At 41.9% G+C, this 17824-nt stretch overlaps 1 protein-coding gene across 1 annotated transcript in view; it reads right to left on the bottom strand.

Moving 5' to 3' along the window:
* Positions 1-2270: 2270 nt before the first annotated feature.
* The window catches only part of CNN2 (calponin 2), a 31297-nt gene continuing 15743 nt past the window's right edge, over positions 2271-17824 (bottom strand). The window contains exons 4-7 of the mRNA XM_068234032.1: positions 16504-16641; positions 10096-10212; positions 9285-9431; positions 2271-5515 (exon numbers count right to left, since the gene is read on the bottom strand). Coding sequence (XP_068090133.1) covers positions 5261-5515; positions 9285-9431; positions 10096-10212; positions 16504-16641 — 657 coding nt within the window. The 3' untranslated portion in view covers positions 2271-5260. The remainder of the gene's footprint in view (positions 5516-9284; positions 9432-10095; positions 10213-16503; positions 16642-17824) is intronic.

Raw genomic sequence — 17824 nt, 5'->3', positions numbered from 1 at the left:
CATAGGAATCATGTATGACATGGAACCCAGTAGACTTATGCAGTTCCTGGCTGATATTTGTCGACATTGAAGAGCTCGAGACACTTTCTCCTGAATCATGATTATCTTTTGGTCTGGAAGACATACTTTGTTTAACTTTGTTAAAAATCTGGCTCCCAAAAAAGTCAGTAGCCGATTCCCCTTTTCCCATGAGAAATCTTTTCCTTTTCTCAAACGTATAATCAGGGGGCTCTGTATGGCTGGTATTGTGATGAAACCCATCCCACAGTGTGCTGTCAGCAACTAGGTACTGACATCACACTGTGGGAAATAACAGCTGTTTCCAACTGCAAAAAAAAAAAAAAAAAAAAAAAAAAAAAAAAAAAAAAAAAAAAAGCAGCATCTCCTTCCACAGACATCACCTGCCAGCAGTAAAGATGTTGCCATGTGATACATTTAAGAATGTAAGTCAGGGAGAGGAAAGATTTTACAATGGGTAAACATTGACTAAATAAATTATACATATTGTAAAAATGAAGCGCTTTTTTTCCCCATTACATTATTTTCACGGCAGTTTAATGGGAGGCTCATAAGGCGTATACCGGTAGTAGTCCTAATTTTAGGAGCTTCAGAGTAGGGACCATAAATTAGAACTGAAACAGGAAAAGCTTTCAGCAAGATACGCAAAATGTAAAGAGTCCTCTGAGGTTAATTACAAGTTCTAAATCTGTAACAGAAAATTTCTGTTTAAATTTGACATTGGGCATGGTCGAATAATGACTTGATGCAGGATGAAATTTTGTACGCAAATTTATGCAGATTGGAAAAAAAAAAAAGGAGGGACTGTTTTCCATTTCGGTAGGATTTAATTGGTCTTTTCAAAGCCGCAAATATTTGCATAATAATGCATCAATTTGCATCTCATTTACGTTTGTATTAAATTCTGGGTCACTTCAACTTTAGGTGCCCTTTAACAGATTTACTCCGTGGGCATATTCAGATACCCACCTCAGCTTTGTGTGCCCTATATATTTGGGTGAACCTGGACAAGTAAGGGGAGGTAAAGTTAGCTCAAGGTCATCCCTTTGCATAAAATGGCAGAATTGCAAGCAACAAGGGAGGCCAGCTCAATCAGCAAAACATAGCTCTTTAGGCCTTTACTAGACGGGAGGCTGAACTGACCACTTGCTGAACATTTCAGCGAATTATCTGCCACCCTCCAAGTCCTATATCTTCACAATAAAGAGCTATGTTTTATAGATGGTGCCTGCCACCGTCACTGTTTGCAATATGGTTACCCGGGATCTTGCCAAGTGGGCCTTGTGTGAATTATTTGCCGATTTCTGGCGTGCTCCTCAATCACACTTTCTCTTTGCATAATTGGTTAACAAATACACATGCTAGTCAGATAAATGTAAAGCAGAGTAATCTATTGTAGTACTTCCTTCACAAGCAACAAAATCTGTAGGTTGGTGTCAGTATACTGCATGAGAGATGTGCAGTACTTAGCATCAACAACTGCACAATCTAATTTATTCCATTACCGGTACATACAATAGACTAAACAATGTCACCCAAGCCACAGTGAAAGTTTGTTTGTTCCATACCTATAGATGGAGATACACAAAAGTAGTTAGCAATTGTACCCTTCACTCCAGGCTCTCTAAATGCCCAGATCCAGGTAAAGATTTCATTTTAGTTTTGAATAGTGTGGAAAGGGGTCAGAATTTTCTGGTTTTATTCACATTTGTGCTTCCATTGGAGAGTATTTCCTTCACTTCTGTTTCTAGGACCCCTATGTAGCTTTAAAATAATTATGATCTGCACACCCATTGCGCATCAGCACACCAGGCACAGCATGAAAGAGCTCTCAATACCCTTGAAATGAGCCTGTGTGAGGTTATCTGTAAAAATGGAATCTGAGCATTGTTTGGAGAAAGCTCAGCCCTCATAATGCTAGGTACACACACCATACAATTTTGTTAGATTTTCAGATAGATTTTGGTCTGGAAGACATACTAGATTTTTCTTCCATCTGGCAGGTAAATCTAACAGACTCTAAAGCCTGGTACACACCACGCAATTTCCCATCAGATAGATTCGTCGATAATTTCCGACAGATCTGATCAGATTTCCAATCGTTTTTCTGATCGATTTGCATAGAAGTGATCAGAAAATCTATCGGAAATTGGATCGGACCTGTTGGAAATTATCTATTCGACCCATCAATCTGACGTGAAATCGGATGGTGTGTACCAGGCATAAGGGGAAAAAAAAACAAAGAAATTACATGAAGTGTGTCCAGTCACATTTTATTAGATTAAAACACATTCACATATCTGTCAGGGTCAGGTCCCTAATTCAATAAAGTAAAACATGTTTTTATTGCAGCAAGAACTTCGGAGTAGCAAAAGTATGAGTAGAAGATCTGAGGAATGGATTTATAGCAATAATAATAAAAAAAATAAAAATGAAACTACAGCAACACTATGGTGTTGACCTTTGCATCCAAGTGAGATTTAAGTTTATTGCACAACTCCTTCCACACACTGAACACTGTATATATTGGCAAAAAAAAAAAAAATCCACATTGCAATGAGTACAAAATACATAAAAATTAATTAATTGAGATAACCAGTAAAACATGAGATCAGAATGTACAAGATATTCCTTTTGGTCCAGGAAAGTCACATTATTAATATCTGGTGGCGTTTGTCAGAGAGCTCATGTTATGTTTTTATTAGTTGTACCAGAGCCATCTTATCTTCTGAGTTACCACCTGGGCTACAGTACTGTCTTCAATAAAAATGGAATGTAAAGCATTCTACCTCCTTTTGACACTCAAACTGGCCCCATCTCCTAACAACAGAACAAGTTCTACCTGAAGGAAATGTGGGCAAGGCACAGATTTCATAAAAAAATTTAAGTGATAAGACATGCTTTTGATTTGTACACATTAAGAACCAAACACACTCAATGTCTTCTTGTAACAGATAAGTATTTTACGCAGCTCTACCCTCATTCATACCAAAACAGAAAAAAAAAATACATACATATTCTTTGGTCTTTGCCAGGCTTAAAAAGCATTAAGAAAAATAAACTGGGTTACATGCTTTTCAGAGATATTAAAAAAAAAAAAAAAAAAGTGCTCCTCTCCAGAAAGGGGTCTGCAGAGCATTTTTTTTTAAAACCAAATAGGATTCCCTGCCCTGCAGGAGACTAATTTAGGCCACACATGTCGATTTTCCAATCTAACTGTCAGCAGTTTCAATTACTGAATAGAGGTCACAAAAATGTCTGATCAGTTTAGGCAGATAGGAAGTATTGATCAGACTGGAAGGAAGATCTTGGTCGATTGAGGGCTGAGCAGGAACTGAGCAGCCCACAGCATTGCATCAAACAGTGCAACGCTGCAGTTTGATTGACTTTTCAATAGAACCCTGCTGGAATCTACTGAAAACTGTTCTGCAGCGTGAACAGAATTAATTCTTCTCTGAATGGATTTTAATCATAGGAATCAAGTGCAAGGGACCAAGGGGTAAAAATCTGTGTGTTAGGGTGCATACACACATCCCATTTTGATTGGCCAATGATCGCTTCCATGAAGTGTGAGGGCTTGTTGGCCTCTATAGGCACTTTATGCCTTCCAGGCGATTCTGAGTAACCATGAGCTGTCTGGGTATTCCGTTGTACATAGTATTCAAAATCTACTAGCCCTCATACTGTATGGAAGAGGTCCAATTGGCCAATCAAAATTGGATGTGTGTATGCACCCTCAGAAACCAACTTCAAAATTAGTCTGAAGTTTCCAATGATGTGGCAATGCATGTTTCGTCTACATCGGGGGTGCCCAATAGGTCGATCGCGATCTACCGGTAGATCGCGGCCTCTTGGCCGCGTCCCACCACAATTTGCGGCCGGCAGCTTTCCCATCATATTTTGCTGCCAGCCGCCGGCCAATAGGAAGCGGGGAAGAGAGAGGAGGCGCGGCTGAAGAGGCCATGACGCGACGTCATGGCTGGCTGGCGGCGCCGGGCACACGCTGGACGGTGGCTGCACAGGACGCAGGCTCCTACTGCGCATGCAGGGCTGCACAACGTGAGGGGCTGCAGTAACTGACGCTACACCGGAGCACTCCGAGTCCGAGAGGGGAGACCAGACATCGCCGCTGGAGAGAGGTAAGTGATTGAGCACCCATCCTACCTACGCTAATGCAACCTATCCCTACCTACCTACCTACGCTAGAGGCACCTATCCCCACCTACCTACCTATGCCAAAGGGACCCACCCCCACCTACCTACCTATGCTAAAGGGACCCATCCCCCACCTACCTATACTAAAGGGACCCATCCCCACCTACCTATGCTAATGGCACCCATTCCCCACCTACCTATGCTAAAGGGACCCACCCCCACCTACCCATGCTAAAGGGACCTATCCCCACCTACCTATGCTGAAGGCACCTGTACCCAGCTACCTTTGTTGAAGGAACCTATACTTAGCTACCTATACTGGAGGCACTTGTACCTGGGGGCTATTCGGGGGGGGGGGGGGGGGGGGTCTGCAACACTTTAAATGTTGGTAGATCTCCTGGACTTGGCAAATTTTAAAGTAGCTCGCGAGCCGAAAAAGTGTGGGCACCCCTGGTCTACATAATTAGGAAAGGGAGCACATACACCTGGCTGTGGTCTTTGGACATGCTAATCACAAGTGTTTTCTAGCTGTATTTGTCAATCATCATCCAATATCTGATTAACAAAGTAAACCTGTGACTACAGAACCACCACAGCTGCCACTGCAGAAGCTAATTGGACCACAGGCTCCACCCTATTGCTTTACTGATCACATAAGAGCCAATAAGGTCTGAAAGAATTACCTTCATTCCTGTTCAGGGTAAGGAACTAAAGTAATTGAGCAATGATCCAGGACAGCTTCAGTTTCTACAACTGGTAGTAAATCACAGGTTCATTGAGTAAGACAGACAGCATCTCCTTCCAGACGGATTGCTTTGGAGAGGATTAGAGATGTTTGGGTGCATAAAGAGATACGGCTAATACTATCTCCCCTGAGATCTCTAAAGCACTTCTTTAGTCATGGGTTTACCTATGTACATATGGCAAAATTATACACCCATACCCCCACTGACCCTTTGTTATTGCCATAAAAAATATGTAAAAATAAAAACCATGGAGATCTATATTTTGCTGAGGAAAAAGGCAGGTAAAAGGCAGCTTGGGTTTACAAGGGATGTACATCACGCTTTGGTGCTTCATGCACATTCTAAAAGTCCTGTTCTTGATGGTAGCTGTAATGATGTTGCTCATTATCCTCATTCTCATCTGGAAGGTTGTTCGGGTTGCCCACTGGGCAATATTTGGGATCATAGATCTGACGACCCAAACCAAAACTTTGGCCACTCTGACTGGCTCCTTGGTTGAATCCCATCTGCAGTGACATAGTAGAGTTGTCACACTTCTCTGTACCAGTCTTGGTATCATAGATGTGTCGTCGTGTTCCTGGAGCAGTCATACCCACCTAGAACAAATGTGTACATTCAACATTTTTGTTTTATTCATATCAACAGTCATATACACATTTAAAGCAACCTGAACGAAACCTTTCCTCAATGCGATTTCCTCTCTGCCATGTTCTATGTATCCATCTCACAACAGTAGCATTTGGCAAGCACCCTTACAAGCACTTAATTCTATCTGGTCGGATATATCCGTCCAGATAGCCTGCACTGCTGCCACTGCCTGAGGCGCTAGCCCGGAGATCAATGAATGGGAAAAAAAAAAAAAAAGTTCCCATTCAATGATTTAAGTTCTTGTATGAAAGACCATCACCGTCAAAGAGACTGCTCCGTGTTTCACAAATCCCCTTCTGTCCCGGCTTCACATTACTTCAGCTTTGCGTAGTAATACTATGCATGAAAAAGATAGCTGTGAGGGCATCTTGTGGCCAAATAGTAAAATTACATCTGGAAATGAAAATTTCCAGATAAATGACAGTTTTTTACTTTTAAAATTAGTCCCTTACCTCCCACACTCCAATAGCTACACTTTTTTTTGTAAAAAAAAAAAAAAAAAATTATACAAAAAAAATACATAAATACCGTAGTTACCTTAGGGACTGAACTTTTTTTTTAAAATATGTATGTAGTAAGGTATATTATTGCTATTTTTCAAACTATGGGCTTGTAATAAGTGATAGACACAAAACTGAAAAAAAAAAATGCACCTTTATTTCCAAATAAAATATCAGCGCCATACATTGGAATAGAATAATTTAAACGGTGTATTAACCAGGACAAATGGGCAAATAAAATACATGGGTTTTAATTACGGTAGCATGTATTTTACAATTATACTGGCCGAAAAGTAAGAAATAATGAATTTATTCATTTTTTTTCTTAATCTTCCTGTTAAAATGAGTTTAGAAAAATATAATAATTAGCAAAATGTATCACCCAAAGAAGGCCTAAATGGTGGGGAAAAAAAACAGGATATAGATCATTTCAGTGTGATCAGTAGTGATAAAGTTATTGGCGAATTAATGGGAGGTGAAAGTTGCTCGGATGCATAATGTGAAACACTGAAGGATGAAGTGGTTAAAGGAGTTGTCAGCCATAAAATGCTGCCCTAGATATGCTTACCCAGGGCTTCCTCCAGCCCCTTGCAACCGGCATGTTCCACACCACATCTCCGCAAGCAGCCGCCGACCCGGGGTCCCAGAAAGTGCAGAGGGCGACCTTGAGGTTCTGCGCCTAGTTCTGCGCAGTGCACCGCGGACAACATGGGCTTGATTGACAGCGGCGAAGTAAAGGATGACCTTGAGGTCGCCCTCTGCACTTTCAGGCACCCCAGGTCGGCGGTTGCAAGCGGAGATACGGCATGGGACATGTCGGCTGCAAGGAGCTGGAAGAAGCCCCGGGTAAGTATATTTCGCGGCAGCATTTTATGGCTGACAACTGCTTTATTAAATTGATGTGCTATAGCCCCAAGGTCCCAATGTATCCTGCACCTTAGGATGACATCAATAGCAAGTTTACAAGTGGGTCAGCACCATCCAAAGTTAAAATGCTCTTATTACGAATGTTAACAATGTAAGCATACAGCTGTAATATTTTGGTTTAACCTTTTTCAGTGAAACTGCTTTTTAACTTGGATGGTGCTGACTCACTGTGACTTCAAATCCAAGCAAATGGTTCTCATATGGTATTACCGAGCTTAAAGAGAACCAGAGGCGGGGTTCTGGGAATGAAATCCCCATACAGAGGCTGGGTCTGTCTATAGAGCCCAGCCTCTGTTGCTATATAGATCACTCCTAAGCCCCCATAACTCACAGCCGCGCTGTGCGGCTGTGTTTACCTCTCTTCTGTCAGTCGGCTGCTCCCCCGCCTCCTGCATCGCTCTGGTCCCACCCACATCCCTTCCCTCCAATCAGCGGCGAGGAAGGGACGTGGACCGGAGCGATGCAGGAGCGGGAGTGGTGAGACTGACAGAGGAGAGGTAAACAGCGCGCTCTGACAAGCTGCATGTCAGCAGCGCGACTGTGTTTTATGGTTGGATTACAGAGGCAGGGGGGGGGGGGGGGGGGGATTTAGCGTCGATCTATATAGCAACAGAGGCTGGGCTCTATAGACAGACCCAGCCTCTGTATGGGGATTTTATTCTCAGAACCCCGCCTCGGGTTCTCTTTAAAGAGAACCGCAGGTGGGTTTGAAAAATCCTACACAGAGGCAAGTGCTGTATACAATGAGCAGCCTCTGTGTCCTTACAGACTGTCTCCAGGCTCCCCCCGGGCTCTGCTGTCCCCCATAAAAGTGCCAGGCTAGCGACATGCAGATTGTCGCTAGCCGCTGTTTACCCAAGGCTGTCAGTCATCGCCGCTCCGCCGCCTTCTCTGTAGAGCAGCTCCTCGCCGGTGTCCCTTCCCTCCCAGCCTCCGTAAGCCAGCTTGGAGGAAGCTTATGGAGGCTGGGAGGGAAGGGAAACAGTCGGGGAGCCGTGCTATAGAGGTGACGGGGGAGCGGCAGTGACTGACAGCCTTCAGGTAAACAGCAGCTAGCGACAATCTGCGTGTCGCTAACCTGTTTTGTTTTGTTTTGTTGTTTTTTTTGTAATGGGGGACAGCAGAGCCCGGGGGGAGCCTGGAGACAGTCTGTAAGGACACAGAGGCTGCTCATTGTACACAGCACTTGCCTCTGTGTCCTTATAGAATTTTTCAAACCCACCTCGGGCTCTTTAACCAGTTCGCATTCAGTCGTTTTTCCGCTTCATGCATCCGAACAATGTTCACCTCCCATTCATTAGCTATAACTTTATTACTACTTATCACAATGAACTGATCTATATCTTGTTTTTTCCGCCACCAATTAGGCTTTCTTTGGGGGGTACATTTTACTAAGAGCCACTTTACTGTAAATGCATTTTAAAAAGGAAGAATGAAGAATAAGAAGAAAACGGAAACAAATCATTATTTCTCACTTTTCGGCAATTATAGTTTTAAAATAATACATGCCTCCATAATTAAAACCCACGTATTGTATATGCCCATTTCTCCTGGTTATTACACCATTTAAATTATGTCCCTATCACAATGTATGGCGACAATATTTTATTTGGAAATAAAAGTGCATTTTTTCCGTTTTGCATTCATCACTATTTACAAGCTTATAATAAAAAAAAAAAAAAGAAATATTTCATCTTTACATAGATATTTAAAAAGTTTAGACCCTTAGGTAAATATTTGTGGTTTTTTTTTTTTTTTTTTTATTGTAATGTTTTTTTTTTTTTTTAATTAAACATTTTATGTGGGTATTTTTGGGAGGGTGGGATTGAAATTGTATTTTTTTTGTAAATATATGTGTATTTTTATTTTTATTTAACATTTAGATGTAGTTTACTTTTTGGCCACAAGATGGCAGCCATGAGTTGTTTACAGTGACGTCACTCTAAGCGTACCACGTACGCTTAGAGCGACATAGGAAGCAGAAAAAGCGTAGCTTCCGAGAGAAGCTGTCGCTTTTTCTGCGGGGGAGAGGAATCAGTGATCGGGCAGCGTTGCCCGATTCACTGATTCACTGGCTAACAAACCGCCGGCCGGGAGCGCGCGTGCAATCGGCCGCGTGGACGCGCAGGAGCGCACATGGCTTCCTGGACGTGAGTTTCACGTCCAGGAATGGCAAATAGTTAACAAAAACTTTTCTATTTTTTTCAAAGCTTTCAGAGTTACAGCTCATGTCTCAACATGAAAATCATAAATATACATTTATAACACAATTTGCAACTGTTGTACTCACCTGGCTGGCTCCTTTGTTGGTACCCATCTGAAGACTAATTGTGGAGTGATCCATAGGTGGCAAGATATTGTGCTTTGGGTCATACAAATGTCTTCGTGTTCCATATGCAGTCATGCCAGACTGGCTAGCACACTTATTTGTGCCCATCTATATAAGAAGTACAAAAATTATGTTAAAAAGTGACATTTAAATGGGTACTTTCATGTATACTGTACTGACTTCAAGCTGACTTCAGAGTAAAGACATTTTTTGATTTTTGGATCCTATATGCATGTTCTATGCATGCATGTGTGTTCACAGAGACTATGGATGTCCTGAATTTAGCATTTTGGGTGACCTTCTGTCCTGTCCAGGAATTGGGAGATTTGCCCTCATACTGTAGGCTACAGTACCAAAAGACCACACCTGTGATCAGATTCAATTGACTATACCACCTTACCATAGTCCCTTGCAGTCCAATAAACTCCCCCCCCCCCCCCCCCCCCAAAAAAAAAAAAAAGTGTGATGTGATACATTTCTGCAATGCGGGGTCACCAACTATGTAGCTCTGTGATGCATTCAGTATTACAATACCAGTGAAGGCAGCATTTCCAATGATTCTCAAATTTTTGTTTAAATCTGCTGGGGATCTATTGGTTATGGGTGGCTCATCACTCGCTCCCCAATCAATTGCTTGCTGGACTGGGCCGCGGTTGACACAATTGCCTAGAGCAGCTCTACTTGCCTCCACCCAGGAGAAATTTGTTTCAGATAAATTTTCTGTTCCAGTACATTATTAAACAGCATTCATAGAGCAAGCCACACATTTTACCTGCAGTCCTATAACACAGTGTCCCGCCTTTATTGTGTTCTCATCAAAGTTTCTTTCTTGTTTCTCAGCATATTTCACTCCAATATCCACATCACTCTGCAGACCTCTGGTCTTTGCCTAAAAAAAAAAAAAAAAAAAAAAAAGGATCCCCAGAAAGATTGTTAGCAATCTCATTTCAGAATTTCAGAGCAAGGCAATGGGAAGGACTTTGACAGGGTCAGCTGGTTATAGTATTTGTGGGGCATTTGCCCTTCTACATAGATCTCCTGTGAAAGGTACGTCATTTTCTCATATATAACCCACCAGAACGGTAAATATACCTTTGAATAAGCTTTGGACATCTCAATGCTTTAACTATAACTAACATCCTGCTTACTCCAAACCTTGTGCTGCAATTGCTTTATTAAGTCTACAATACGACATTATCCTTTGTCTTCCTTACGCTTTACAGGGAACCTAAACTGAGAGGGATGTGGAGGTTTCCAGTTAAACAATACCAGTCGCCTGGCATCCTGCTGATCTTTTTGGCTGCAGTAGTGGCTGAATCACACACCTGAAACAAGCATGCAGCTAATCCAATAGAAAGGGACAAGGGAGCGCTCCAATGGTGCGTTAACTTTTTAATGTAAAATAGACACGCATAAAAATTCCACTTACACTTTATGTGCAAGTAATGCACATGTAAGAGGCCACCAGCGAGTCCCTTCCGCCTCCTGTGCCTGGCCAGGGTTAACAGGGTCCGTGCACGATGGTAGCTGGTGTGCAACCGCCGGCTGGGTCTCCTCACGGCAAGCCGTCTGTTGTCAACGCGTTTCGGCGCTAAGCCACGCCTTCTTCAGACCTGAAGGGGTGGCTTAGCACCAAAACGCGTTGTGACGACAGACGGCTTGCCGTGAGGAGACTCAGCCGGCGGTTGCCCCCGCACATCAGCTACCATCGTGCACGGACCCTGTTAGCCCTGGCCAGGCACAGGATGCGGAAGGGACTCGCTGGCGGCCTCTTACATGTGCATTACTTGCACATAAAGTGTACGTGGAATTTTTATGCGTGTCTATTTTACATTAAAAAGTTAACGCACCATTGGAGCGCTCCCTTGTCCCTTTCTATCTTTTTACCACTAGAAAACTGGCACCACCCAGTTGAGGAAGGAGAGCCTGATGCGGGTGACTCAAAAGGCAAAGGACCAGAATTGGGATCTTCTAGCGCCGGAGCAATACTTATGAAGGTAATCCACTCTGACTTCAGTCAGAGCACCTGGCCTGCATGCTTGTTCATGGGCTGTGGCTAAAAGTATTAAAGACACAGGATCAGCAGGAGAGTCCGGCAACTGGTATTCTTTAAAAAGGAAAAATCCATATGCTCAGTTTAGGTTCACTTTAACCTGGCTATGGAAGCTAGGGATGGCTAATAGTTTATGGGTTTTACACGGTTAAAAATCAACTACAATAAAAGCTAAATTTTGACATTGCCTTCAAGGCTATATAATCACAGATTTTTTTTTCTATGTCCTGGCTCAGTAGTTAGTTATGCTTATACAAGAACTTATTTGGTTATAAAGCTCTCATCACCAGATACATTTTAATTGTATTAATTTCCCCTTTGTGACAAATTAAACAATTAGAAATATGGTCTGATACGCCAATCTATGTCTGGGAGATCGGCTTTTTAAAAATGACAACTCTCCAAAAACCTCCCCCCTTCCCCTCACTGCCTCTATCTTCTGCAATCCCTACCCATCCATATTCAACAAATATTGAGCGTGATAATTCTGCACAGATTAAACTACACACGCACCATTGATGTTGCCCATGAAGATCGAGCTCTATGACAAATTCTGATATAGTAAATTTTTTTCTGGACCCTTGGAGTTTACTATATATATATATATATATATATATATAGATAGATAGATAGATAGATAGATAGATAGATAGATAGATAGATAGATAGATAGAGTGTGTGTAAAATGTAGCGGCAACAGAGAGAATTTCTCATGAGGATATGGACTAGTCCAAACACATGGTGACAGCATCATAGGAAATGTGTAATTTATAGCTCATTTTACTCCGAGAGAAAAGTACATTTTATAAGAATGCATTTTAATTTAACATTTTCATCATAGCGGTCTTCTTTAATCTACTAAGTATTCATCCTAGCCTTGATCTGCAGTCCAAGCATGGCTTTTGAAGCACAAATTGTATTAGCCTTGGTCTCTGTAGGCCTTTTCCAATACTCGCAACTGTAAAGTCCCTGAAACAAAAACACAACTAAGGCCTGGAATCCACTACAAAGCGCTATCGCTAATGTTTTGTATAAGCGGTTTGTAAGATTTCATGAGCGTTTTCGGTAGCGATTTTAAAAAAAGTGTAATCAATGTGCCAGCAGTTGTGTAGCGATTAGCGGTTTAAATTCTGATTGGTCCTTTCAATTAATTTTAATTTTGTTACAGTGTGCAGTAACTTCAAAAAGCTAGCAAAATCGCTCTGTGCAGGTTTTGATGAGCGATTCAGCCAGCGTTTATATACTGTACATTGCAGAAACGCTAACCGCTAAATGCAAAAAATGCTGCATGTCCTGCGTTTTGCGATTTGGTAATTGCAATTGCTGCAGTGGTATTTGGCCCATCCATTAACATTAGCTGAGCGTTTAGGGAAATAGCTAGCGGTTTGAATTGCTCCCTAAACTCTCAGAAAAATCGATACAATGGGTTTGAGACAAAAAGAAAGACAAAGACAAACACTTATATCGCGCTTTTCTCCTGGTGGACTCAAAGTGCCAGAGCTGCAGCCACTAGGGCGCGCTCTATAGGCAATAGCAGTGTTAGGGAGACTTGCCCAAGGTCACCTACTGAATAGGCGCTGGCTTACTGAACAGGCAGAGCAGAGATTCGAACCATGGTCTCCTGTGTCAGAGGCAGAGCCCTTAACCATTACACTATAGCCCTAATACTTCACATTTAGATGTTTTTGCATTATGGACTGGAGCAGTTCTGATGTTTTAGCCATTTCCCTTTTTAATCTGAATTAATTTGCTACTTCCTATGACATCTAATGGTGGCCATACATGGTACAATAAAAATGTTCTATTATCCCGTTTATCCGATCTAAACGATCGAATTAAATGAAAGTTGAAAATATATTTTTTTGCGATCAAGAAATTTGAACGATTATCCCGTTTTTTCAAGAAAAATCAGATCGGACATGCTGGAAAAATCTTTATATTCGATCTAACGGAATATTCGAACTAAATGATCTAATCGAAAGAAAATGAAAAATAAGTGATATTTTTTTCTTCCAATTCATGTTCAAATCTACACTGACCCCGATCACAGAAAAATCAAAATCTTCCTACTGCAGCTTTGTTAAAAAGCAACCTTCACAGATAATGCTGACGTGTGAAGGATATGGAGGCGGCCATATTTATTTCCTATTAAACATTACAGATTGTCTGGCTGTCGTGCTGATCTCATTGGCTGCAGTAGTGTCTAAATCAGACACCTAAAACAAGCATGTTTCTAATCTAGCCTGACTTCAGGCAGAAACATCTAATCTGCATTATTGATCAGGGTCTATGGCCTTAAAGTATTAGAAACAGAGGGTCAGCAGGACAGCCATGCAATGTGCATTGTTTATTGGGAATAAATATGTCAGCCTCTATATATCATTCAAATCAAGGGCACTTACCTACAGCCTATTTAATACACACACAAAAAGTCCTAATAATAATTATAATAATAATAATAATAATAATAGGCTGTCACAATGTAAATGACCTAATCCCAATGTACCACACCTTTCTTTTGGTGTTGCTCATCCATTTATTTACTTAGGACCAGGACTGTCAGATGCACATTATGCAAAAAAGGGAACCTGAAGGGAGAGGGATATGGCATCAGACGTATTGAATTTTAAACAATTCACATTGCTTGGCTGTCCTGCTGATCCTCTGCCTTTAATACTTTTAGCCATAGACCATAAACAAGCATGCAGAGCAGAGGTTTCTGACTGTAGTCTGTCAAGATGAGCTACATGCTCGTTTTAGGTGTGCGATTCAGACACTACTGATGCCAGAATGATCAGCAGGACCGGTTTGTATAAAATTAGATAAATATGACAGCCTCCATATCCCTATCACTTCACGTTGCCTTTAATGGGAACCTGAACCAAGTAAAGAGTCCAGACGCAGGCAGTCATTCTCCTTCCTCTCCACGGTGGCTCTGAATCACTCTGGTGAGATCACAGTCAGTGATCTCACTACAGAGTTACAGCACCACCCGGAGGACGGAGAGAAAATTGCAGCGCTGGATTCCAGGGAGGTGAGTAAGTTTTAGGGTTTGAAAAGTTCAGGTCAGAAATCACCCTAAAATCCAGAAATAATCATACCGCCAAGGAGGTTAATACTACATACTTACCTCTCCGTCAGTTCCTCTCAAAAGCTCACCATTCTCATCTTACAACGATTGCTTCCAGTTCTGACAAGATTTTGTCAGAACTTAAATACATCAGTTGCTGTCAGTTATAACTGAAAGGACAACTAATATGCAAGGTAATGTCCATGTTTCCCTATGGCTCAAGTGGGAGATTACAGGTTAACCATGTGCTGACCAGGAAGCTGTTACATGGTCATTGCCGTGTTTAAAATGGAGGACGGAGAATTTCATTGATCACAGTGGACAATCAGGACGCAGGAGAGGAGAAAGATTGATGAATAGACTACACAGGAGGTAAACAAAATGTGTGTATGTTTATTTTGAATTTTCAGTTCAGGTTTGCTTTGCAAAAAGCGTCAGAGTCACCCAAATCCTAACCACCCTTCCCAAAATTAAGGTGTTAGATAAAATATTTCAAGTTACAGTGGAGAAAAAAAAAATCTAATGCTTTCCTAAGTTGTCACGGTCATGTCTAACTCCTAAGCAACTATTGTAATTTAATTATTCAAAATTACTTCTCTGTACATCTATAAAAAAAAAAAAAATACTCTTGACACTTTAGGTACACTGAATGTGACCTAATCACTGTTAAAAGCTTTATCCCCTTTATATTACAGAAAAGTTAAAATTGCTGAGAAACACCAAAGATATTATGATATAGTTTGACAGAGTCTGGAATAATGGCAACTTGACATCTTGAGGTTTTTGTTCATTTGGCGAATTAAACCTTCAAGCTTTATGCCTTTTGAAAAACATGTCATGCACTGCTGATGACAGGATTAGTGGGTACTGTTCTTGTTAGAGAAGGCCAAAGAACATAGCTTAGGGCAAGTTCACAATGAGACATTGTGTGCCCTGTAAAACAGGATTGCAATGGAGAAGAAAAGGTTGCATCGTGCATTACATGTACCATGTGATGCATACAGATTCTACTGCACCTCTAACACTGTGTAATGGCTGTACAGTGTAATGGTTAAGGGCTCTGCCTCTAGCACAGGCGACCAGTGTTCAAATCTCGGCTCTGCCTATTTAGCAAGCCTGTAAGAGTGAACAGAGGCGCCAGCAGGATAAAAGGTTCTAAAAGGCTTAAAATCCCTCAGGAGGTGGTGGTGGACTAGACTCCTCGAAGCAGACAAGATACCGTCAGTTTTATGACAACAGGTTTATTAATATACTCCAAAACAAACAGTGCAATGCGTTTCACGGGCATGTTCCCGCCTCCTCAGGCAATAAACAGATAGGAGTACACAGTATAGTCTCAGGGTCAAGAATAGCGCCTCTCGTGACTTTGAGACCAATATCCACCCCTGGTGGAGGGGTGTTGCCCCTTATTTCCTTGTCTGCAGAGAGCGACTTTTGATCCTGAGTGAGGACAGGACTAATCTCCTCGCCTGCCTATACAGTGGTTGCCTGGGAGGTAACCCACTTTTGTGAGTATATACACATTATATACTTTTCATTTCCAACCCCTTGTTTTGCATACTACACTATATTGGGCTCTCTGTATTTCTTTTGTCTTTAGCAAGCCTGCACCTATTCAGTGAGAAGACCTTGGGCAAGACTCCCTAACACTGCTTCTGCCTTTAGAGCACAGCCTAGTGGCTGCTGCTCTTGCGCTTTGAGTCCACCACGAAGAGAAAAGTTCTGTGAACATCCCATTACAATGTAAATGCATCATATTTGCTTTTAGACTAGATTGTACAACACACCACAACTCCCCAGAGTACTTAGTGAGGGAAGGAGCAGGTACAATTTAATAATCAGTCCAGAGTTTCACTTCTCAAACACTTGGACACAGGTTCACTTTAGGCTTTGCAGCTTGATGCATCTCCTGCCTGCTCACTGGACTAAAACTGCAGAGAGATGATGTAATATATATTTCTATCATATGGTTAAATGGTTAACTGAAATTGCAACTTAACATTTAAAACAATATACAAGACAGTTAACGTAAAGTAAAAAAAAATGCTTCAACATACCAGTCCAGCTAAAGCCAGCAATGACACTTGTACTTGGGTCATATTGCCATTTTCAAACAGGTCATTTGCTTCAAATAGATCTACATTTTTCATCCCATACCTAGACATGGCTTTGATGAAATTGGTGAGATTTTCCAGCTGAAGGACAGAGAAGAGACATTTATATTTGGTGTTCCTCTACATCTGTGCTACCATATATAAGCAGAATACAACTATAAAATCATTTCATAAAGTTTAATTGTACTTGCTCTTTAGGATAACAGTGTTTATATGTGAATCAAAAAACAAAGTGGACCTCTTACCTAGGTTGTCTGCATACAGAGATCTTTCCCTCCAGTCCACACTGGAAGTTAAAAACGATTCTAAGGTTATCTGCCCAAAGAAGCTAGGAACCAGACAAGGAGCAGGCACCTCCATAGTCAGGGCAGGGGGGGGCAACATTACCACTAGGAACAGCAAGTGAACCGAACCCCCCCCCCCCCCCCCCCACCCTGACTAGCAGATATGCCAACCACTACCCCACCCTAGCTTCCTTGCGAAGCCAAGAAGTGACATCCTTACAGTTTTCGAATCCCAGCATGAAAGAAAAGAAAGAAAGGAAAAAAAAAAAAAAAAAAAAAGGGGGTCCCGAAATGGGTCCAACAGTGCCTTATCTTCCTGGTTTGAAATCAAACCACTGCCTGCTCTCCCCCTCCCCCCACAGGCACCTAGCTGTTTGTTAAAACAGCTTTGTAAACCATTTTGACTTTTCTATTAGGGCTCGTTTCCACTAGTGCGGTGCGGAATCGCCTGCATTCCACCGCGGACAAAATCGCATGCGGGTGCGATTCCGCATGCGTTTTTGCCGCGATTTCGCATGCGATTCCGCATAGGTAAGGCTGTATGCGATTTTAACCATGTCACTGCCTGAGTGAAATAACATTAATACCTATGCGAAATCGCATGCGATTTCGCGTCAAAAAACGCATGGTCACCCCGCATGCGATTTCCCTATTAGTTACATTAGCGGCGATTCGCGCACATTCCTTCTGCAGGCGAAATCTGACGGCCCTGCCGTGCAGATTTCTGCCGCACCAAAAAACGCTGCCGCAGCCGCACAAGTGGAAACAGCCCCATCCACTTACATTACCTATGCGAATCCGCATGCAGTGCCCGCATGCGGATTCGCTATAGTGGAAACGGGCCCTTACTTTTAGGTAAAACAGCTCTCAGTTTATTATAATGTCTCATTGATTAATGTAGGACAGCAACAGTGGTGTAGCTAAGCAGTTAGGGGCCCAAGTGCAAGTTTTACATTGTGCCCTTCTCAACCAATTGATAC

The sequence above is a fragment of the Hyperolius riggenbachi genome, chromosome 1 (assembly GCF_040937935.1).
Source record: "Hyperolius riggenbachi isolate aHypRig1 chromosome 1, aHypRig1.pri, whole genome shotgun sequence".
In the NCBI taxonomy this organism is placed as follows: Eukaryota; Metazoa; Chordata; class Amphibia; order Anura; family Hyperoliidae; genus Hyperolius; species Hyperolius riggenbachi.
This window is presented reverse-complemented; position numbering and strand designations above follow the sequence as displayed.